The 25,181-nt window shown below is 43.3% G+C and overlaps 1 protein-coding gene across 1 annotated transcript in view; it reads right to left on the bottom strand.

Moving 5' to 3' along the window:
* The window catches only part of EML4 (EMAP like 4), a 163,637-nt gene extending 138,661 nt beyond the window's left edge, over positions 1-24,976 (bottom strand). The window contains exon 1 of the mRNA XM_033144859.1: positions 24,901-24,976. Within this exon, the coding sequence (XP_033000750.1) occupies positions 24,901-24,925 (25 nt within the window). The 5' untranslated portion in view covers positions 24,926-24,976. The remainder of the gene's footprint in view (positions 1-24,900) is intronic.
* Between the last annotated feature and the right edge of the window lie 205 nt (positions 24,977-25,181).

Here is a 25,181-nt window from a genome sequence, read left to right as displayed (position 1 = left end):
TTCTAGAGAAGGCAGTTAGTTGTCTCCCATGTTACAGAGATCAGACTAGGCTCCACTAGAAGTTGGACATTTAGTGCCACTACTCTGTCCTGTGCTATGGAAGACTCTTCCTGCAGATATTCAGCAGGCAGCCTTGCTTTCGATTTTCCATCATCTCTTGAAAACCATTTTGTGTAGACAGGCCTATGCAGTTGCTTAGCCAGTCATTTAAATGATTATTTTTTACTGGTTTTTTATAACTGTGTCCTATATTTTATTGTATATATTGTATACCACCATGTTGCAATGGATGAACTGCCAATATATAAATATTTTTTTACAAAGAAATAAATAAAAAGCTGGAGATAAGCACATGAAGGCTACAAAGGAAATCACTAATTATATCATGTCTCTAAAACCTCAGTGAGCTGTTACTTATGTGCTTTGCTTTGGCAGTGATCACTGTGATGCCAGCCACCATGGCCACGCATCTCACGTGTTTTGTGGAATTTAGCACAATAAAGCCTCCTGCTAGGGAAAGAACAAACAGTTGCGCAACATTAGCTAACCATAGCATAATTTCCTTCTTATCTCATCTGTGAAAATACAGCATATTTGTTAAACCTAATTAAAACTAATCTGGAAATTGCTCCTGGTATTATTAACACATGGATGGAGAAAGAGAAAGGGCCAGCAAGCCAACAACCATCCCTTCATTAAACATAATGATGGCAAAGATTATCTAAACTGAGAAAAGCTCTCTCAATCGCCGTCTTATTTTAGCACGCTGCACTGCATCCAAAGTGATATTTGCTAAGTGGAGAAAGCAGGTGATCTATCCCTGCAACTGACAAAGGTTATAAATGCTGCACCTTTGTCTTTGAGAATACTAGTAAGCTACATAAATGAGGGGTTGGCAAAGGTAGATTTGGGATCTACCGGTACGGGTGATTTCAGGCAAGGATTTCCAATTCCCAATCGTTCAACAATAGCAACAACAAATTCTCTCCCAACCCGCTAAATTATAGTGCTGAAATAAAGAAAAACTCTGTTTATGAGCAGAGTGGCGCAGCGGAAGCATGCTAGGCCCATAACCATGTTAGGATCATCCTACTCGCATGTAGGACCCTGGCAGAGACACATGCCCGACTGGCATGTCCTCTCCCTCCTGGTCGGTCGTTTTGGAGCTTCAAAAGCTTTCTCCAGCCCGAACATCACAGCGACTGATACCAAGAGGCATCAGCACACTTAGGGATCCTGCAGAGTATTTGCAGTTTGCCTAACAGAACTCAGTAGCACAGCATTTTGGCTAATCTACTTTATTTACATATAATACACTCGGAGCATTCTGACTCAGCTCCTTCCTCTTTCTCATCAGACAGCAAAGAGAAAAAACAAAGGACAATAGTCCCACATCACGGAACACAGTAACATAAACATCCTGTCTCCGTCACTTCCCACACCGTGGAATGAAAACATACACCGTCATGTGACAAACAACAATCGCATGACTGCAAGCACGGAGCAGGAATCCTAACAGGCTGAACCAGGCTGTGAGCTCAGTTCAGTTCTGGGTGTCAGAACAAATTTGTAGTCTCATAATTCTTTAATTGTAAATGTATGCCATTTGCACCAGTTCTCAATTCATGAGTATCAATGTTTGAGTAAAAAACAAGGTAGATCCCATAAACTTGAGGTCTGCATAACCCTAATCTAATTAACTTCTGTCTGTGTGATTTGTTGTTTGGCTATATTTTTTTCTGGATGGGGTCATCTATCTCGTGCAGGATCGCCTCCTCCAAGAACCAATGGACAGAACACTGGCTCATATAAAAACACAGAACATAAGAGGAACCCGCTGCATCAAACAGAAAGTCCATCTAGTCTAGCATCCCCTTTCCCACAGTGGCCAAACCAGGTATCTCCAGGAAGTAGGATGTGCAGGCTGTATCTCTCTCTAACTATTGCTCTCCAGAAGACAGTACTCAGGAGACATACAGCATTCTCCACACGTGTTCTCCAGAAACTGGTGTTCAGAGGAATACCCACTCCAATAGTGGAGGTAGTATACAACCATGGTGGTTAGCAGCCATTGACAGTCTTATTCTGCATAAAGTTGCCTAAATCAGTGGTTTTCAAATTCCCCTCTCCACAACCACTTAAATATTGCAGAGGGTCTAGGTGGACGACGCAATTTTTTATGCCTGTTGGCGCACTTTTTCTGGTGCTGTGTTAGATTGCTGGATGACTTTTGCATTACAGCTTGAATGCCACAAAGTCATATTATTATGCAGCAAAATGCAATGCATTTCTGGCTCCTAAGCCTCTCTCCACAACTTTCAAATCGCTTCCTCCTGCCTATCACTACATTTCCCAGAGTGCTCTGGGAAGAGAGACCACTTGACAACTGGTGGGAAGGTGTTCCACAGGGCAGGTGCCACTACCAAGAAGGCCCTCTGCTGTTGTTGATGCTTCAATTGTACAGTGCAGATGGGGCCTAGGACAGGGCAGGAAACCTTATTCTGTCTCAGTATTCTTGCAAGAGGCTCCATTTGAGCCACACAAAAAGCAGAGGTCCCTATGTCCATCCAGGCAAGAAAAGAGCCATTGTCACAATTTAAGGGGAGATTCCAGCCAAGCAAAAGCACTTCAAGGAAAGCATGGAGCAGGACTGATAAGGGCTGTGGCCTGGGAAGAAGGGGCATGGTCTAAGGAGACTAGTCTCGAGGGCCAAATCTCCTGAGGTCTGAGGTTCGTTCCTCACTACTGCACAAACAAGCAAGTCTTTGGGGATATAAAAGTATTAAGTTGGCAGGTTACAAAGCAAGGTATTGCAAGGGAGAGTGTGCATCAAATGCTTGGGAAACACTACTATAACACCATCACAAAATCATCTGGAAAGAAACCAGTCTCTGGCACGGAAAGGGGATATGGAATGCATGTCGAGCAGACTCAGAATTAATGAAAGTGAAAATATTTCTGAGGAAGAGTTGCACTGCATGCCGTACGGCGGCGGCCAGATGGTGTCGAATCCTGGCTTTGTCCTGTCAGTGCTGTAACGGCCGGGAACTAGCTGTCAAGGAAGGAAAATTCCAAGTCACTGCACAAGAGCTGAATTAGCAGTTAGGAGCCAGAGTACAAGCGAACAGAAGCCACTGGATGCCATTCACAGAACACAATGCCAAAAGCCATCACAACTCTCCTCGTTCTTTCTTCACTGTCATCAAAGGGAGAGCTGCTGCCCTCGCCATCCTTTAAGAGCTGGCAGTCTTTCCACGCCTCCCCAGAGACCAGAGGCCAGCTTTCCAAACCAGAAACACTCCCACGCAATTGCAACCAGCTTCAGATATATATTTGCTCCAGCTCCCAGCGAAGACCGACGGCCATTTTTCACAGGATATAAGAGGTTTCTTTAATAAGTGCGCATTGATCTAGGGCTGAATAAAGTTCTTCCGAATAAGGCTTTTGTTCAAATAAATGATCTGAGGTGCAATCTTGTATCACCCCATAGGATTGTAGCTTGAAGTACGGATCACTCCCCTTCAATCCACCGCGAGAGAAAGAACAAACAAAGGCTGGGGTGAGTGAGGGGAAAGAGTAGTTTTTGACTTCGCTCTAACGCAGCACCACTCTTTCAACAAAAAAAGTTCTCAAGCTATTTACATATAAAAACAGTGTAAAATTTACACAATTCTGGAAGCCTTAATCCTAACATTTTCATTAGACTATCTTGGAGATTATTACACCTTTTACAGTGGAACCTTGGTTCTCTAACTCAGTGTTTTTCAACCTTTTTTGGGCAAAGGCACACTTGTTTCATGAAAAAAATCATGAGGCACACCACCATTAGAAAATGTTAAAAAAATTAACTCTGTGCCTATATTGACTATATATAATTTTCCCACGGCACACCAGGCAACATCTCGCGGCACACTAGTGTGCCGCGGAACAGTGGTTGAAAAACACTGCTCTAACTTAATCCGTTCCAGAAGTCTGTTTGACTTCCAAAACCATTTGCAAACCAAGGCGTGGATTCCCATTGTTTGCATGAGCTTCCTGGACTCCAGCGGAAGCCGCATTGGAGGTTAGACTTCCGAAAAATAGTCAAAATCGGAACACTTCTGGGGTTTCGGCGTTTGGGAACCAATTTGTTCGTCAACTAAGCCATTCAAGAACCGAGGTACAGGCAGATAAGCAACGCTGGCTTTTCCGTACCATAGATGGAAGCTGGTGGCAGTGTAGGGAAGGGGGGATAGTCACACTTTGTCATGGTCCAACCCCTCAGCGCTTAGTCACAGGTGCTCCTTGCTTGCTCCAGGAGACCAGGCTGAACTGTCAGTCTTATTTGCCAGATCTGAAATGCCTTGTCCACTTATTGAAAATACACCAGGAGGAACACTTTCTAACCCCCAATCCTTCCTTTTTCCTGCAGCAAACTATGCCCTCTCGTCTGGCAGGCCTCCTCCTTGACCTGTTGAGAAGAAGCACATCCACTGCTTGAGGTCAGCTTCCTCTCTCTTTCCCACACCTCTTCAGATCCACTTGAGGCTTATGAACCAGCCGAGGGAACATGGATGCCACCTAAACCTTAGTGGTTCCAGGTCCACCCACTTCCAACCCAACCATGGCTACCTCCACAACACCAGTTTTTTGTAGGAGCAATTCAAGCCTTTTTAAAAACAAACTGCATTTTTGAAGTTAGGGAAGTGACAGGGAAAAGCACCGAAAAGCGAAAATCTACAAACTAATGGAGAAAGCGTATAGCCACTGCACAAGCAAATCAGGATAATTCTGGCTAAACATGTGGTCTTATATCCTCCCCCCGCAAACAAATGCTCAATAAATAAAAACATTGTAATCCAGAGGAAACTATGTAAGCAACGTGTTGCATTTATATGTTATTAAACAATCCCTTCGGTTACAGTTAAATGTAACTGGAAATGTAACTCACATGGAAATTATCACATGATTTCTCAATAAAGAAGACCACACGTAGTTTAACCTCCACGTAAGCATTGTGTAAGCAAATGAGCAAGAATGTTTAACAAACAGGTCATGTGGGAAAGCCCCACGTTCTGGTCAGACTAGACCAGGGGTCTGCAACCTTTAAGACACAAAGAGCCACTTGGACCCGTTTCCAAAGGGAAAAACAACAACTGGGAGCCGCAAAACCATTGCGACATTTAAAACAAATATAACGCTGCATATATTGTTTCTTACCTTAATGCAATAATAATAAATAACGTATAGGAGCCAATGCAAAGTATAATTAGTAAAAACAACAAGAATAAGTTCTTACTTTTTTGCATTGACTCAGGGGCATACCCAGGATCAAAACTGGGGGGGGGGGCAAGCCATGGTCGTTCAGGTTGTGACATTTCAGCACGGAAAGGCGAATGAAACCAAAATTTTAGGGAAATTATATATAATTATAGCAGTGCTTTATTACAGTAGTTATTACAATTATTTGCTTGGTTTTTTTAAATTTTTATTCTAGTTACATGTCTTATACCAGGGGTGGCCAACTCCCAAGAAACTGTGATCTACTTTCAGCAGTGATCTACCCCCGTTTTTGGGGGTTCAAATCAAAGTTGTTTGGGGGGGGTGTGGTGGGTGGGAGAGAGGGCTTCCCCCTCTAAGATAGGTTGGCAAGCGAACTAATAAAGAAAGAAAAAGGGTGGGTGGGAATGGAAAAGTGGGGTGGAAAAATATAAATTGGGGGTGGGGTGGGGTGGGGTGGGGTGGGGAGGATATCTATTAAAAATATGTAGTAGTTTAAAAAATAAAAATAAAGGGGGAAAATCTTTTTCTTCTTTTTCCTTTTTTTGAAAACAAAAACAAAAGGGGAAGAGAAAAGAAAAAGGGGGGATAGAGGGAGAAAAGGGTAATAATAAAAATTCAAATAGAGTGGCTGCAGCAGCTGTGGGGGGTGTTTGTTTGTTTTTCGTTTGTTTGTTTGTTTTAAAAATGGGATTTCTCCCCTTGGATTAAAAAAGGAGGGGAGGAAGAAAAAGAGAGGGGGTGGGAGAGCAAGGCAAAAAGCCAAAAAGCAAAAAACAGGTTTGAGGGGGGGGGAAATCGCGCCAGGCACTGCAGCGCGCCGACCTTGGGGCTCCGGGCCCCCGAGCCGCCCTTGGGGCCGTCGTTGAGCATGTACACCGCCCGCAGCGAGCACTGGCGAAGCACCGGTTGGCGGAGGTTTCAGAAGCAGCCCGGACGTTTTCGCCGCCCCCGCCCCAAAGCAGCTCTACTTCATCCTGTCGGCGACCATCACCGCCCTCCCGTCACGGCGACGCCTGGCCCGGCTGCTCCGCCCTCCGCGCGGCCGCTTTGAAAAGGATTCCGCCCGACAGGGGCCGCTCAGAACAGGGGCCGCTCCAATCGCCGCCGCCACCTCCCGCCGCCTTTATTATCCCGACTCTTTTCTCTCTCTCTCGATAACTCGCAAAGCCCAGCTCCTTCTTCTCCCCGCCCTAACGCCACCCTCATTGGCACGTTCCCCTCAAACAGGAACAGGCATCCCGGCGGCTCATTGGCCGGACGAAGCGTCGCTCTCCCGTGCCCGCCTCCCGCCTTCATCCTCAGTGGCTACCTCGGCGGTAAGGCCCCGGCTCCGAGCCTATGTGCCAAGGCGGGCGATCTGTCCTGCCAATCGGCACGCCGAGGTGGTAAAAGCTCAGCCCTCCCCACACGCTTATTGGTGTGAAGAAGTCGCTTCCTCTCTCTGGCAGTGGTCAAGGTGGACATCAATCTTGGGTCTGTCCTCGGGAACCCCGAGAGGGCTGAGAAAGACCGCCCAGCTGTTCAACGTTGATGCGGATTATTCATGGTTTTTTTGGCCCCTTTTTTTTTGGCCGATAACCATTTAATTATTATTGAAAGGGCATTGAAAGGGGGCATGCCGGAGCCGCGGGAGACCTGTCAGAGAGCCGCATGCGGCTCCGGAGCCGCAGGTTGCTGACCCCCGGACTAGACCCATTGGGTGATAGCCATCTACACCTCATTAGCAGTCTAATAAATTTTCCCCCAACTGCCACAAAGCTACGGCCATCGCCTTCTGCCTTGGAAATACATTACTGAGGATCATGCCTGGGCAACACACCTGGACAGGTGGCATCAATAGCTCCTGATTCTCCCTACAACAGGATGATGATGAAGAAGAAGAAGAGTTTGGACTTAATATCCCGTTTTTCACTCCCCTTAAAGAGTCTCAAAGAGGCCAACAATCTCCTTACCTTCCTCCCCCACAACAAACACTCTGTGAGGTGAGTGAGGTAGAGAGACTTCAGAGAAGTGTGACTAGCCCAAGGTCACCCAGCAGCTGCATGTGGAGGAGCAGGGAAGTGAACCCCGTTCACCAGATTACGAGTCCACCGCTCTTAACCACTTTTCTTCCTAGGGGATAGATTCTGTTTGTTAAACTGAAATGTAAGTGCCACTGAGGCTTTGCAATATATTAAATGTATTAAATCAATTAGATCTGTTAAAGGATATTAAAGCATTAAATGCTTTAGAAATAAAATGCAGCTACCAGCCATGCCACACATATCCCAAGCATCCACAATGGAAAGCAAAGGCATGACAAATATAATTGATCCAGTTATTCTGCTCTTCACACCACCCAACTAAAAAGAAAGTGCTGTTTCACAGATACTGCAGTTGTCTACCCTTTGTGTGTTTCAACAATGCAATGCTTCTTTCCAAACACCGGCATGTGGGGGGTGGAGAGTACTGCCTGCAGTTGAGCTGCCATGAAATCCTCCCCCCAAAAAAACATCAATATGAGAGTGTGCATTTGTGTACATGCATGTGCTTGCTTGTATGTGTGAGTGATAGAGGCTATTCTTTTCTCCTCTCATGTACCAGTGTCACCACTTGACAGTCCTCCTGGTGCTTCCATGGCCTAGAGTTCACCTCCTAAAAAAATGAAAAAAGCCATTTAACATGTAACTAGGGCACACTGCTCTAGTCTGAAACAGAGACAAAGCAGTACCAACCTATTACAACTGAAGTTTGTCAGCGTACACGGCAGAAACAGACACTCCAGTAGTTATCAATTTCACTTCAAAATACTGAACTTCAGAAGCAGCAGCTAGAAATTCTACATGAAAGCAAATACTTTAATTCCAACCTGGGTGACGCTGTTGTTATTTTTTAATCTCTATTTTAATCTCTATTTTATTATGCTAGCTTGATGAATTTTTAAAACTGTTAGCTGCCCCATGTAGATATTTGAATATTTTAATTGCTGACATAACTCTTTAAGCTAGGGGCACATTAAAAGTTATTTTGAATGTGTTTAAATAGCTAATAAAGTTTTCATACAGATGTTCAGGAGTAAGCCCGCTGTAGAAGTGCGCTCAGAACATTTTAGGCTAAAGCAGAATTTTCTCTCCAGATCTAGCCAAGAAGAAACCTGTTCTTCCAGATTTCTTTAAGTCACAAAGCTGAATTCCTTCTTGTGGCAATTTTTCAAGAGTTTAAAAAAAAAACTTGTTTATTTTTTTAAAAATGAAATAAAGCAGTAATAAATTTGAACAGATACAGATGCATAGTGCTGCAAAAGGCATAGTGAGGGTGGAGAAGAGAATCCTAGTTGAAGAATAATGGAAGGGACAAATAAGAAAAGAGAATTGGCATTTGAAAAACCTGTATCAACTCCCATTTTCAGGTTAATCCATATAAAGCTACATATCTTCTTTACCTCAAACAGAGTTGTCTTACTGGGTCCTCGTCTGCCAACACATAACTAATGTAAGAAATTTCCAACTAGGCAATCATCTTAAAAAAAAAAAAAACCAATTCATTTTCACACATTCTGGCACAAGCGCATGCCAAATATATTCTACTGCTGAAAACTCACTTCATTAACAAAAAACAAAAAAGCTAACCACTGTTGGCATTCTTATACAGAGCACATTAGCAGAATATCTGCATAAGCAAAGTCACATGTTATCCATATTAACAGGAATCCCTTCAACTCGGGGAGGGGGGGGTGGAGTGAGTAACCTAAGGAAGTCTGAGGAGTTTCATACGAAATGCTAGTTTTCCAGCAATTACATACTGCAAGAAAATATAATTAGGTAGACTTGAAAAATGTTACTACTTTGGTTGAAAATATCTGGTTTTTATCGCCTGGAACAAAACACTATTAGGAAGCACACCATATTTTAAAAAAGCAAAAAAACAACAACAGAGTGGCTCTACATAAACTAGTGTCACAAGCAAGGAGGACTGATAGATAGAGGAGCAGTCAATTACTGGACATCCTATATTCTTTGAAAGAGCCATTTCCCTCACAAGGAAAAGATAAAAGATGTGAGTTCTTGTTCTTTCCTCCTTCTTGGTGACTAGCTGTTCACTAGGCTTACTCGCCTGAGCTCTACGAGTGCAGCTTTCTCCTGACTGAAGTGCAGAGTGTTTGAGGATGGGGACATTCACAGGGAAAACAAAATGCTCATTTACAAAGCTATTGTACTACCAACCTTGCTGTATGCTTGTGAAACATGGACCACTCATAAATGCCATCTCCAACTCCTTGAAAGATTCCATCCACAGTGTCTCTGAAAAATTTTACACATCACTTGGGAAGACAGGCGAACTAATGCCAGTGTACTGGAAGAAGCAAAGATCAACCCGTGTCGAAGCAGTGATTCTTCAACATCAACTTCGTTGGACTGGTCATGTTGGGCGGATGCCTGATTCTTCCAGAGCAACTACTCTATTCCAAAATTAAAAATGGAAAGCGCAATGCTGGTAGTCAACAAAGGAGGTTTAAAGACTCTCTCAAGGCAAATCTAAAAAAAAATGTAGTATAAACACCGACAATTGGGAAACACTGGCCTGTGAGCGCTCCAATTGGAGAACAGCCTTTACCAAAGGTGTCATGGACTTTGAAGACGCTTGAACTCAGGACGAAAGGGAGAAACGTGCTAAGAGGAAGACACATTTCGCAAACCCACATCACGATCAACTCCGGCCCTATGTCCCCACTGTGGAAAGACGTGTGGATCCAGAATTGGCCTCCGCAGTCACTTACGAACTCACTGTTAAGACCGTGTTCATGGAAAGCAAACTTACTCGGCTACGAGTGATAGGCAAAGAAGAGAAGACCGGGCTCACTGAAATCAGCCCAGACATCTTGTTCTTGACCAAGTAAATTACATATTCCAAATAAGTTCCTGAAAATACAGCAGTATTTAAAAAAACCACTTCTACACTTTCCTCCTATTTCAAAAATTATATGCGCTCAAACTCATTTCCGTTTTCACCGCGAGCAACAGGGAAAAAACGTTTTACAAGGTGCTAGGTGTGTCTACACAGCCTAAAGCAGCTGCACTAATTTAAATGTGGGAAAACTACAAAGATTCAATTTACGTAAGGTACATCATCAAGTTTAAACAAGACAGGTAAATGGTTTTATTATCCATGTTACATAATGTAAGAGTGGAAAAGCTCTAAACAAATTATGTTGCATTCAGGCAGATGTTTACAGCTGGCATTGGCAATGCAAGGGAATATTTCTGTTCTTGAAAAATTGAAGCTACTCACATGTTGACAGAAACTATATAGTTTTGAATTGTAAATTTTCTACAGGCCCCTGGTGATTTTTTTTTTGTTTGTTTTAAAAACAGCCCATAGCTCCCAAACATCTGAAGCCCAGGCTCCACTGGTCAGATTCATGCCCCTATATATGTCATCTCAGCAAAACCAGCGCTATTTTTCAAGAAAAAGAGGTGCTGGAAATCACAATGAACGCCTCCCTTCTCCTCTTATAAAGGCAATGGTGCCCACTTGAGAGGGGAAAAAAAGCCCTGAGCATATAGCATCACCCGAACAAGTTTCCTTCATTCCAAATGTCACAAAACCAGGCGGAGGAAGAACCACCAGATGAAAAAAATGTATCTCAAGGGCATATTTCAATACTGTTCAATTCCACCATGATGCTCATTAAGTGTTCAACTCCAGAATGCACTCAAACAAATTATAATGGCCATTGATGAGATAGAACCGGAGGCTTATGCAGCAAATGTTATCAAGATTGTTGCAGACTCAGATGCTTTCAAGCTAAAAGCAGAAATACTGGAAGTGACAGGTAGCATGCATATCCTAAGGAAAACTAGTAACAAGCCTCTATAACCACATGTAGATGTTAACTGCAGCAACTGTTTCGGCAGTTGCGCGGCTCAGCAACCTTGCTTATACTAAAAAATGTCAGGATCTGGCCAGTGCTTATCTAGAGACGACCTTGGAACCCCGCATATGCTGCTTTCAGTTCTGCACAAGAAAGGCTGACTATAAAGGCAAGTAACAAATCTGCAAAACAATTTACTGAAAAATGACCCTGCCCTTAGGCAAAGTGGATGTTCTGACCCCTTTCAACCTTGTGACAGCCTCATGTCATCCCACAGTTTCTCTACTGCCTTGAAATCCATATTCAGTGCATAGTTCATTTGTTTTTAAAGGGCTGTATTCTCCAAACAGAAAGAAAGAAATAAAAATGGTTAGCAGTTCAGGGCTCCTTAAACTAAGGTTCCCAGTGACAAGAAAATCCCATTTCATTCCAAAATCTGTAAGAACCCTTGTAGTTCAAGGTTCATAGTGGGGGAGTCAGAATATTACTTGACTCACTCTCTTTCTTTGGAATTTTGTCTCTAGATATATACATTATAAGGGAACAGAAAAGTTACATATTCTATATGACATGCATTACCTTATCTTTGCATTGGAGAAATAAAAGGGTACAGACAAACTAATACTTAAGAACTGTTTTCCCTTAAGGCAAGTGGTTTCATAGAATTTGCCCAAGGATTCAGAAAGACGCTGTGTATCTCCCCCTCCAATATGGCACAGGATCATTACCCTTTGAGATTACAGCCTTCCAAACCCATGGGATGGCTTGCAAGAATGGTTGTGAGAAGACCTTTCAGGGCATTTCCAGGGCTAGTGCTCTAGGTTTTACATTACAGACAGAAAGCACAACGTTTAAATGCAAACAGAGAAATCCGCACTCTTCTATGACATCCTTTCTAGGTGCTCGACAAATACTTAAATTTGTTCGCTCATACACATCCACATGTCCTTACTCAGAAGGGTGGATAAATCCATCCAAAAAGTTATCCCCTTCAAGGTAAGCCAGATTTTTGTGCTTAATGTACTTGACAGCGTTCCTTCAACCAACTAAGCCATCAACCTCCCATGTTCCCAGGACATAGTTGAAAGCCTGCCAATTTAGCTGGATGCACTAGAAAGGCTCACATAATTCCAAGTTGTTAAAATAATATTGTAGGTAGTATTTTAAATAAGGACAGAAAGAGTGCATGGGTCAGAAGCCGAGGACTGAGCAGGCAGAAACTCTTAAGGAAATATTGAGTACTCATAAAGAATTATAAAAAAAAAGACTACTGTACTTTGTTCTTTTCTTTATGGGTTAACACACACACACCCATGATGCGAAGAGCCCCTTTAACAAGCTTTTAATCATGAGTTGAAAAGACTAGGAGATCATTCCCTCCATGTCAAATGACCTCCCCACAGAGATGCATCTCATCCCAACTTTGTATTCTTTCAGACACCCATTCAAAAACCACACGTTTCACCAACTCTTTGCAGTTAGTTGTCTTGGGTTGTGTGCGGTTTTTTTAATTTAATTATTCTACATAACGTGTATGTGTGTGTATCTTTATGTTACTTTAGTTTTTTTTGTAAACCACCCTATAATCATCTTTGGTAAAGGATACTATAGAACTCTACATCCCAATCCCAAAGAAGGGCAGTGCCAAAGAATGCTCCAACTACCGCACAATTGCACTCATTTCACACGCTAGCAATGTTATGCTTAAAATTCTACAAGGCAGGCTTAAGCAGTATGTGGACCGAGAACTCCCAGAAGTGCAAGCTGGATTTCGAAGGGGCAGAGGAACCAGAGACCAAATTGCAAACATGCGCTGGATTATGGAGAAAGCTAGAGAGTTCCAGAAAAACATCTACTTCTGCTTCATTGACTACACAAAAGCATTTGACTGTGTCGACCACAACAAACTATGGCAAGTTCTTAAAGAAATGGGAGTGCCGGATCACCTCATTTGTCTCCTGAGAAATCTCTATGTGGGACAAGAAGCTACAGTTAGAACTGGATATGGAACAACTGATTGGTTCAAAATTGGGAAAGGAGTACGACAAGGCTGTATATTGTCTCCCTGCTTATTTAATTTATATGCAGAATTCATCATGCGAAAGGCTGGACTGGATGAATCCCAAACCGGAATTAAGATTGCCGGAAAAAATATCAACAACCTCAGATATGCTGATGACACTACCTTGATGGCAGAAAGTGAGGAGGAATTAAAGAACCTTTTAATGAGGGTGAAAGAGGAGAGCGCAAAATATGGTCTGAAGCTCAACATCAAAAAAACTAAGATCATGGCCACTGGTTCCATCACCTCCTGGCAAATAGAAGGGGAAGAAATGGAGGCAGTGAGAGATTTCACTTTTTTGGGTTCCACGATCACTGCAGATAGTGACAGCAGTCACGAAATTAGAAGACGCCTGCTTCTTGGGAGAAAAGCAATGACAAACCTAGACAGCATCTTAAAAAGCAAAGACATCACCTTGCCGACAAAGGTCCGTATAGTTAAAGCTATGGTTTTCCCAGTAGTAATGTACGGAAGTGAGAGCTGGACCATAAAGAAGGCTGATCGCCGAAGAATTGATGCTTTTGAATTATGGTGCTGGAGGAGACTCTTGAGAGTCCCATGGACTGCAAGAAGATCAAACCTATCCATTCTCAAAGAAATCAGCCCTGAGTGCTCACTAGAAGGACAGATCCTGAAGTTGAGGCTCCAGTACTTTGGCCACCTCATGAGAAGAGAAGACTCCCTGGAAAAGACCCTGATGTTGGGAAAGATGGAGGGCACAAGGAGAAGGGGACGACAGAGGATGAGATGGTTGGACAGTGTTCTCGAAGCTACTAACATGAGTTTGGCCAAACTGCGAGAGGCAGTGAAGGATAGGCGTGCCTGGCGTGCTCTGGTCCATGGGGTCACGAAGAGTCGGACACGACTGAACGACTGAACAACAACAAAGTATAGAACTCTCTTAATAAATAAAATGTACATATAATGTGTCCTCTAAGTGTTTCTTTCAGCTATGGAACCTATAAAGGTTGTGCTAGCGCCTAAGAATTTGTATTTGATAGTTATACCCACCACCTCATGTTTCTCAACCAGATCTGCTAATTAACATAATATTGTCAGGGATATTTGCAGGAGTGAGCTGGTGTATATATTTTTCTGATGCAACACCAAAGCAAATTTCCTAAGGCCACACCATGCATTCACAGAGAAGGTTGAGATTTGAACCCAGCTCTCTCAAGTTCAAAGCCCAACTTACTAACCCCTGGCACCCAGCAGTACAGCACATTTTGCTAAAGGGGTCACAAGCAGTTTTCAGTCACAAATAATAGTGCCAATACATTCCCATTCTTACACTACTATATTTCCGCAAAGCGGTTACAAAAATGGGCATAAGTTACAGAGTTGGTTAAGATTCTATGAAAGAGAATAAATAAATGGCTTCAGCTGTGAAAGCTAGCTTGCAACATATGCATTTATACCCTCCCTCTAGCACTCTCAAGACTTCAGCACTTTCCCACGGCTTACATACAATTCTTTACTTCTAATCTCAAGCACAATTTTTCAGCAATTATCTGTAGAAACGGATTTGTTTGATCTCACAAGTTTCCACTAGAAAGTCCAAATTCAGAGGACAGCTGTGTCAAATATTTCAAACTGCAAGAGGCATGGTAGGAAGGTATTTCTGCCTGCACTGTCGGGGCACCATCTGCAATAACGTTTTTGACATCCAGATAACAATGACAGGAGGAATTATTAATGAGGCAACTGGCTCTGCAAAAAGGCTTACTTCACTGGGAAAACACATGCTCACAATAGCTGTGACAATTTATTCTCAGCTAGCTAATTAGCTTGAAGAATTTGCAGCTTTCCCAGCAAGGTATTTAAGCAAATGCACTTACACAAGATTCCCAAAGCGTTAAGAAAACATGGAAGCCCATGCAATTACTATTAGCAGGTACCAGCTAGGCATAATAAAGTTACACAACAATAAACAGAAACTGAATGCATAAAAAGATAGGAGGAAGGACTTATAGTGCTGCAAGAGAAGAATGCTCATACAGGTCCCATGTGCACATGTATGTCTGGATCATGAAGCCCTTACATTAGATAGGTTCAAAATTTCTGTGACAGAGGTTTCTACATGCAGACGGAACTATCCAATCACAGCTCAGGTTTTTCCCTGGGCATGATTCTTCTGCATACAGAATGGTTATTATTGCACAACCATTCTGTTTACATGTCAAAGCTAAACATTTGGCCATCTGCCCATTAGGAAGAGAGAGCATTGTTAAAATGTGGTAAGCTTGCAGTCAAAGTACAGTCGTACCTCGGAAGTCAAACGGAATCCGTTCCGGAAGTCCGTTTGACTTCCGAAACATTCGCCTTCCAAAGCTCGGCTTCTGATTGGCTGCAGGAAGCACCTACAGCCAATCAGAAGCCGCGGAAGCCCCGTCGGACGTTCGGCTTACAAAAGAACGTTGGTAAAGTGCAACACACACTTCCGATTTTCGAACATTCGGGAGCCGGAACGTATGGGTTCCGGGGTGTTCGAGAACCAAAGTACGACTGTAACTGTTATCAAGAGATGGAGGGAGAGAAGGAACTGGAATCATCCTTGTTGCCCTGATAGAAATATTTAGTTGTAAGGACAACAAGTGCTGCAGATATCAAAGGGCTGGAACTGTTCCCAAGTGTATCGCACAATGCTTCCCCCAACGTTTTTAGCAATAAGTTTCGGTAGATTCAACGGAGGCGTCAAACACGTCTGGTACAGGATAGTGGCTAACAGACTGTGCGGTGACTAATTAGTAGTAAAAACTGTGTGATCTTTGCCAGTCCCCTAACCCACCACACAGAGCAAGAATAAAATGGGTGCAGGGAGCTGTATGGTGCCATCAGATCCTTGGAATAAGGGCAGGAGAAAAATACAAACAAATAATAACAATAATAATAATAGCATGCAGATGTGGAAAAGCAAAACATTCCAATCATTAGCTATTTATAGGGAGCTTTAGTTGTATAAACATCTGCAATGCCCACGTGCCAGATCTTAACCTAGAATATAGCTACGTATGTTTGAACAGTTCGTAGGGTTAGTCAAAATAAACCCCCAACAATGCTGTCCTTTCATAGACTGTGAAGACAATGTTCTTCACCACTTTGGCCAATTCTTTAAGTAGCTCATCTCACCAGTAGTGGTGACAGCAATATACCTCTCCATTATTGCCTGGCAGCAGAGTGAGGGTAAGAAACATTGTCCTCATTCCTTTGCAGCTTGTCTACATGGTGACATAAAGCCAGATCAGAGCAAGGCCAATTGCTTCCTGCATTCACAGCACCATGAAGTGCAAATGTTAATGTTGCCCGGACTGCCAACAGGTGATGAAGCAAGGAAGGGCCCGTTTCTTAAAAACGTTTGTCCTCCAGAAAAAGCTTCTGCGATGAGAAAATTGTCATTCTAGAAAATTTGGTTTAAGACCAAAAGATTTTCAACATCAAATACAACTCAGAAATGAGCATATTGAAACGGAGATCTGTGTTAATCGCAAGGACAAGACATGACCTGACGCTTGCCACACGTTGGCTCTCTTTACACAACAAGCACCAACAGCACAATTACAAATGGAAGAAATACTCACACAAGCAATAAGGTCTTAAAAACCATTTCTATACAAGAACAAGTAACTCATCAGTGGTGCTTTTATAACCTTGAATAAGCATATTCTGTGTGTGTGTGTGTGTGTGTGTGTGTGTGTGTTTAAAATGTATTTTCTTTAGGCATACTAGGAAGGTAGGAGGTCGGCATTTAAAGGGTTGACCGAATACTATTGCTCTTTGATATGCTGATCAACCTCAACATTGGAATAAAGATGCTCATAAATATTAACTACCATCTTTGCATGAGTCACCCACAGGCAAAATACATTCTTTTTAAGAAAAAGGAATGGAGCCATTATAATTTCATTCTGCGTACTTTCTTGATCACAGGGTTCAAAATGCCCAGGAAAATTATTTGAGACTGGATGGAATAACAGGCAGGGAGCCAGATTTAAGCAGCATACTGCTAATTATGGTTCACCGATTTGGTTCAGGCAGATGCCCCAACTGCCAGAATAAACATTTTAAAACCTAGAGGGTTAGGCTCACGCTCAAGATGATTTCAATAAGTAACATTTTCCAGAAAACCCAAAATGAAAGTGTTACGGGTTTTAGTGTAGGGCTGTAGAACTGAATTTATACATTGTGATGTTATATGTACCTTGGACAAAGAGGGAGTATTTTGAAATTTATTTCCCCCTCATCATAGCTTTTAATACAGTACATGTGTACGCTTGTTTTCCTTCCAAAAGATTGTAAAGAATCTCCTTTCTGGAGGGATATTCACTTTTTCAGCTATTAACCGTGTTTTATGGGTTTATCTGTTAGCACATTTTCATCCCATCTTTCTTCTTAAAGACTTCAAGGCAGCTAGCAAGCTTAACCAAAGCTTTCTTAAATAAGGAATGTCTATACAATACAATACAAACAAACAAAGATTGTTAATGGTATAGCAGTCATCCAATTTTCCCTGGAGAGCAAGTTCCAAATCCTTTACAATGGTACCTTGGTTCCCAAACTTAATCCGTTCCAGAAGTCCATTCCAAAACCAAGGCGCGTTTTCCCATAGAAAGTAATGCAAAATGGATTAATCCATTCCAGACTTTTAAAAACAACCCCTAAAACAGCTATTTAACATGAATTTTACTATCTAACAAGATCATTGATCCATAAAATGAAAGTAATCATCTATGTACTGTACTATAAAATAAGACAGTAATGTAGATGATTTAAAAAAAACCTTACCTGCACTGATGATAGTCATTGTTTGGATGGGGGGCTTTTATCCATTTCCAGTGTCACATAATCAATCAATCAGTAGGGTTCCAGTCACAAAAACAAGTCACAAAAACGAAGAACAAGTCACAGTCACACAAACACACACAAAAACAAACCACACAAAAACGCAAAAAATTAGCAAAAACAAAAGCACCAAATATCACCTCAGAACACTGCCATCAGAAACGGAAGGCTTCAATTACAATGGAGGATGCAAATTAGCAGCGCAACAGTCAAAACAGAAGGAAGGAGGCTTTAATTACGATGCGGGGGGGGGGGGGCGATGAAAATTAGCAGCACAACAGTCAAAACGGAAACTCAGGAGCACATTCGGCTTCCAAAGCAAAGTTCGCAAACCGGAACACTGACTTCCAGGTTTGCAGCGTTCGATTTCCAAGTTGTTCGGAACTGAGCCATGGTACCACTGTATATGGAACTTGCTGAGATGACCGGGAAACTCCATGAGCAGAGGGATGACGCAGTGGGAGAAGAATGGAAGAAATTTAAAATGTATTTGAAAAAATATAGTAAGATTGAAATTTAGAAGGAACTTGGAAGAAATGTTAGACTGCAGATTGAGAATTATGTTAAGTGTTAAGGAAATGTGAAATAATGAATTAAGAAAATAATTTAAGAAATGGATAAGATTTTTTGGAAAATATGGTTGGTACAATGTAAAGAAATTACTAAAGATGAATGACAATGAACGCAGGAAGGGCAGACGTGAGGAAGTCAAGCAACAATGTTAAGGAAAGAAGCAGTTTTTAACAAATAATTTTTTGTTTTTCATTTTTGTATTTTGTATTTTGTAGTTTGTATAGTTTTTATTTTTATATTTGTAATGTGTTTGTAGTTGTTGTATCGGTTTATTTTATGTATTTTGTTGATGTTTTGAAAAAAGTTAACAAATACATTTTTTTTAAAAAAAGGTACCACTGTATATGAAACGTGACTATTTTATTGTCTTGAGTCTATTACTGAAGGTACTTTGCAGCACCACTTAGAAGCTGTCTCCTATTTTTGGTGCTGCTTCCTTCCCAGCTCCCCACCCCCCCCCCCAACTTCCAAAGGTACATCTGAACATGTATCACGTCAACACCCAAGGACAAAGAAGAGCTCAGAAGCACTCCCAAACTAACAAATCTAGAAGAATGCCATTTCCTTCAGCACAAATTTAAATGGGAAGGGCCACAGCTCAGCAGGAAATGACCTGTTTTGTGTACATAAGGTTCCAAATTCAATCCTCAATATTTCCAGGTAGGGCTAGAAGACTTCTGCCTAATACCCTGGAAAGCCACTGCATACACAATATCTAACTAGATGGACCAGTCGTCTGTCTCAGTATCAGCAGAAATACCTTCCTACCATGTCTCAGATGGTAGTAGTAGCAGTAATAATAATAATAACGCACAACTTGCATGCATTTAACTTGCATGATCACAGCTTTATCCACTTGGTTGTCGGCCACCCGCAACTGCACTAATTAAACGCATGTAAGGCACAGAGCTTAAAAGCTCTTCCCGCACTGGGTTTTCATGCAGGGGCAGTTTGGGGGTGGTTCTGGCTATATGCAATTTCAGCTTTACGCACAATCCCCGGAACCTAACCCCCACTCAAGTTGCAAGTCATCTGTATTAATTACCCGTTCTTCGCCCTAAGACCCCAGAGCAGCCTGCAACAATTAAACCACAGTGTTAAAAATGGTTTATGTTAATAACGGAACTATTTAACCTGTATATCATCCAAACATGGAACTGATAAGTTATCACGTGGTTAAAGCACCTTGCCCAAGAATAGAACACAGGGAGACTGGCCAAAAATTATCCAATATGGTGGCAAGTTTTAAACTAGAAAGGAGTTTTAATGGCTCTCTTTTATTAATCTTTAGCCTACCTAGGCTCTCGATTTGAAAGAGACAGGTAATAAATGCAGTCACTATAACTGAGGTCACCATGTATGGTAAGCTAGTATTATCATCTTAATATTGCAGGTGGGGAAGTGTGATTTGCCTAATCCCACCCTGTGAGTTTACAGCTGGCATGGGATTTCAAAAGGGGAGAGGAGCCTTTCTGGCTCTCAGGTCACCCCAGCCACTTCAGAACACTCTTGATGCATGAGAAGGAGAGCAGAGTATGCAAGACACATGAGAATCTGTTCAACTGCTGAATCCGTATTCATAATTTAGGAAGATAAACCTTCCTGGGTTTGTCTTCCTAGATTGGGACTTGGTATACACACTGGGGGTGGTTCGGCAGAACATTCAGTCAAGTTCCTGAACTTAATTCACTACTGCAAGAGTAGAAGCTTGGGGAGGAAATGGGAAGGAACCAGTTCTACAGTAATCACAACACACCAGTAAAGCAATCACATAATCGGTCCAGAATTTAAAAGTTTGGCTTCTCAAAAGAAGAGTTTGGATTTGATATCCCGCTTTATCACTACCCGAAGGAGTCTCAAAGCGGCTAACATTCTCTTTTCCCTTCCTCCCCCACAACAAACACTCTGTGAGGTGAGTGGGGCTGAGAGACTTCAGAGAAGTGTGACTAGCCCAAGGTCACCCAGCAGCTGCATGTGGAGGAGCGGAGACGCGAACCCGGTTCCCCAGATTATGAGTCTGCCGCTCTTAACCACTACACCACACAAGACTTTGACTTAGTGAGGCTCTCCCCCTCTTCCCCCTATCCCATTAGTAGTAGTAATACTAATACTAATAACAATAATAATAGGCAACTGACCCTACAAAATGCATAAACTCAACCTCAGGCAGCAGTCCTAAAAAGAATGGCATGCATTTAATTAAGTCCCATTACACTCAGTGGCACCTACTTTTAGGGGTAAATGCTTGTGACTGTGTTGCACAAGCCTGACCTCAAGCAGGCGTACTTCATAATGAAGGTATATACCCATGTCTGGACAGCAACACTTCAGACGGCATGCAGCTGGAGTTGCACACAGAAACATGACATTTTACTGAAAAGAGCAGTAGTCCTACACCTGGCATACAATATTTTGTTTGTTTGTTTGTTTGTTTGTTTGAACTGCAAGGACTTTTGTGTGTGTATGAAGGAGTGATAATATGTAATATGGTGTATCTGAAGAAGTGTGCATGCACACGAAAGCTCATACCAAGAACAAACTCAGTTGGTCTCTAAGGTGCTACTGGAAGGTGTATCTGAAGAAGTGTGCATGCACACGAAAGCTCATACCAAGAACAAACTCAGTTGGTCTCTAAGGTGCTACTGGAAAGAATTTCCTATTTTGTTTCGACTATGGCAGACCAACACGGCTACCAACCTGTATCAGGGTACACTCAGTTATGCCTTGCTAAAATACTGAGTCCATACCATTAACTAAGACTAGCAGTAGCTATGCACATCTCCAGTTTCAACAGGACTACATGACACATCTAAGGTCATGTCCCTTAAGATCAGGAGCTGGTCGGTGCTCTTTCTGCATGCCCAAAGCCAACATGTGTATCTCTATTCTTGGGACCTTGCCAAGTAAAAAAAGAAAGAAAAAAGAACAAGCTATATTTGTGACCAATTCTTACATAAAAAGATAAGTTGATTTATGAAATGCAGCCCTGCGAAGATTAAAGCTGATCACATGGTTGGAAACTGAGGAGGGAAAGAAAAGGCGAAATTCTGCATGGGCATTCCAAGGTTACGCAGGCGATAAGCTCCTCTGGAGCTATGGAACCATCTTCGTATGAATGCCACTGCAATATTTTTGCCCTGATCAAGAGTTATTAGTAGCTTATAATCAGTAGCTTATTAGAAGTGATAAAAACAGAAGGGGAGCTCAAGCAGGAGGTCAAGTTGGCTGAAACTGATGTGAGCTGGAGTTCAACAACATCAGGGGGCGGGGCACAGACTCCTCATCCCTGGATTATAATTCAAAAAGCAGAAATGTTTCAAGAAAGGTTGCACTTCTGCAAATACAAAACCCGAAGGACCTGTTCACTAGAGGCTGAAGTGAGAAGTGTGAGGAAGGTACAATCTGCAGACTTAGATTCTATTCTATTTGTATCCATTTCCCCTGGCCCTGCTAAGAGCCCCAAGTTGTGATATTTGCCAGACAAATGGTCCAAGCAGTGGAGTTCCTCAGACAAGGAAAAAATAAGTGTTCTTTAATGGCAGGGGCTGATCACCGAAGAATTGATGCTTTTGAATTATGGTAGTGGAGGACTGCAAGAAGATCAAACCTATCCATTCTGAAGGAAATCAGCCCTGAGTGCTCACTGGAAGGACAGATCCTGAAGCTGAGGCTCCAGTACTTTGGCCACCTCATGAGAAGAGAAGACTCCCTGGAAATGACCCTGACGTTGTGAAAGATGGAGGGCACAAGGAGAAGGGGACGACAGAGGACGAGATGGTTGGACAGTGTTCTCGAAGCTACCAACATGAGTCTGACCAAACTGCGGGAGGCAGTGGAAGACAGGAATTCCTGGCGTGCTCTGGTCCATGGGGTCACGAAGAGTCAGACACGACTAAGCAACTAAACAACAACAACAAAGGCAGGGGGTCATTGCTGAGATTTAACCCTGCATTAATTCTGACCTCTTGCTCAGCTGTAAAAGGCAATGTACCGTACATAAATGTGGGTATGCACTCGTTCCTCCTTGTTAAATAATTTTTAAGTGTTACTAGCTGCTCCAGATCTGTTTGGAATGAAGGCAGAGAGATAGGTAGGCCTTGCTTACATGTCACATTTTCCAAATAGTTAATGTTTAAGTATGACTTAACACAAATGAGAAGTGTGTTAGTACACGCTGCTCAAAATCACTGCTTTATTTCACCCTGTAGAGAGCAACGAACTGCAAGCCTTGGTTTCTCCTGCTTTATGAACACTGGCTGATGGTTTGCTTTTCTCCAAAGCATCAGCTACGGTTTATTCTCTGCTTGTGGTTTGAGGAGAAATATTGACTAGTTAAATGTAAACTATGGTGTGATGTTCAAACACAGCCAGTGAGATACTCATGGGCACTACTCAAGAAACATCCACAATGATCGTATCTAAATTCTGACTGCCAGTCGAGCTGCTGGGAGTTTATTCCACCTTTCACAAAAAGCATCTGAAGAACTGCAAGAGACTAAAACAATTTGACCCCACAGCAATATGGAAAAAATGAACATACATTATCACAGGAAACAACTCTTGTACAATACACTTCATTCTCCAGCAAACTACTGTCCGCACACAGTCAGTTAGACAAGTTCCTTCCTCAGGCATCTATTTCAGAGAGATAAAGTAGCTTTTACAGTGGCATTTTATGTCATGTGGTCAGGTCACTCTCAGTTCCTTGCAATGCGGAAGGAAGATTTAAGGAGCAACATGGTCAGGCAAGGGAGGCTGAAGCCTTTCTCATCCAGCCTACATTTTCCCACCCAAAAGCATTTCTCTCCCTTCAGGGCTCCATAATCAGAGGTGAACTCCAAGCAGCAGCAAGAACAACTGTGGAGTAGAGATACTGAGGAAGGAGTGCAAAGCATGGGGTGGAAAAGGGGTGTGATGTTACAGCTCACGCTGTGCTTTCACCCCAGGCATGTTCAAAGTCCATTTTGGGGGTTTTAATCTGGCTTGCCAGATGGTTTAATCCGGCCCCTGTGGCAGTTTATATCTTGGGGGGGGGGGGAATCCTAAAAAAAAGCTCAACAACTTCAATCCAAAGTCGGCCCTCATGCATGTTCACTTCATCAAATCTGGCCCTCTTTGAAAAAAGTTTGGACACCCCCGTTTTACCCCATCCCACATTAAAGACCACTGGAAGCACAGCCCCCGCTTTAAAAGGAAATCAGCCCACACTGGGTCACACTGAGCATCACATCTACTTGCATCCTAAACCTGTTTCACTGAGGCCGCGAAAACAGCAAAGACGTGTGGGGCCCTAGACAAAAGTGAAAACACTATTTAGCATCACTGCCTAAGGGCAAATAACAGGTTCATCCACATTAACTCCCATGCCATAATCTCCAACCCTATGCACACACCAAGCAGTGCAAGTACTGGATGCACAGGAAAGCAGGTGCATCAGCCAATTAAACCTCTGAGAACAGAAGAGCAGAGAGAGATAAGCACCCTGTACACCTCAACCAAGACTGCCAAAGGATTTAGTTTCGTTCTCCAGGCAGTATTTTACTATATATTGTTACAGGTGGTGTTTGCTTTTTTTTTGTTTTTTGCTTTTTTTGCAAACCAGCAAAAGATACAGGCTAGGCGACAGCGTGAGGTCGCACCCCACGCTTTTCCCTTTGAAACGCCCATTTGCAACCAAATGTTGACGAGATGTAGACCATGCATGAATCCCAGAGCTTTCCTTAAGGTTGGGAAGGGGGGGTACGCTTGGGGGATGCTGGAACAAGATTTCTGTCTTCTTCGTCGACACCCCCTCCCCACACCCCTCCTGCATCTCTCCCCACACTTCAGTCAAGGGAGGGAAGGGGGCCTCGTCCCTCGCGAGGCAGGCCAAAAGACTGACACGGATGCGTTTCCCTCCGATGCCCGTCGCAGGTTCTCTTTCCACACAACCTCCCCCCCCCCTCCAAAAAAATGCACCTCCTCACCAAAATGCATTTCCTGGGCAGGAAGAAACGAAGGTTTTTTTTGCTGGGCAGTTCGGGAGAAGGAGGAGGTATTGGGGGACGAGCAAGCGACGGCGAGAAGATGGGAACTGCATCAAGGTAACCCTACACGTCAACCCTCAAGGAGAGGGAGGGAATCACAGTACGCGGAAGATCAAGGAGAAGAAGTGCGGCGCGTTTTCCTCCTCACGCACACACGCCTCCACTTGAAAAATCCCGGGCCGGGGGGCGGGGTGTCCATACCTCCCTCCCTACCTGCTTCGACCGAGGCACCGCGGCACCTCTCTACCTGCTCACCCTTCGAGGGGCAGCCAGGCGCCCCAACTTACCCAAACTGCCGGCGAAACCGTCCATCTTGTGCGCAGACGAGCCCCGCGCGGAGCCGCTGTCGTCGCTAGGGAAGAGGCAGCGGCGGGCGGAGGAAGGGAGCAGCAGCTCATTCACCGTCGCGGCGGCTGGTGGCGGCGGCAGCAGCAGCTACTCCCTGGGTGCCTGGGGCATGAGCTGCTCGCCTCGCTCGCCCTGCCTGCCTGCCTACCGGCTGGGCTCTCCCAAGGCGCGGCGCTGCTTAGCGCGGCGATTGTCGGGCCACCCGCCGCTCCTGCTCCCC

Source organism: Lacerta agilis, chromosome 3, assembly GCF_009819535.1.
Source record: "Lacerta agilis isolate rLacAgi1 chromosome 3, rLacAgi1.pri, whole genome shotgun sequence".
NCBI classification, from domain to species: Eukaryota; Metazoa; Chordata; class Lepidosauria; order Squamata; family Lacertidae; genus Lacerta; species Lacerta agilis.
Note: the sequence above shows the minus strand (reverse complement) of the source record. Positions and strands in the feature narration are given on the sequence as shown.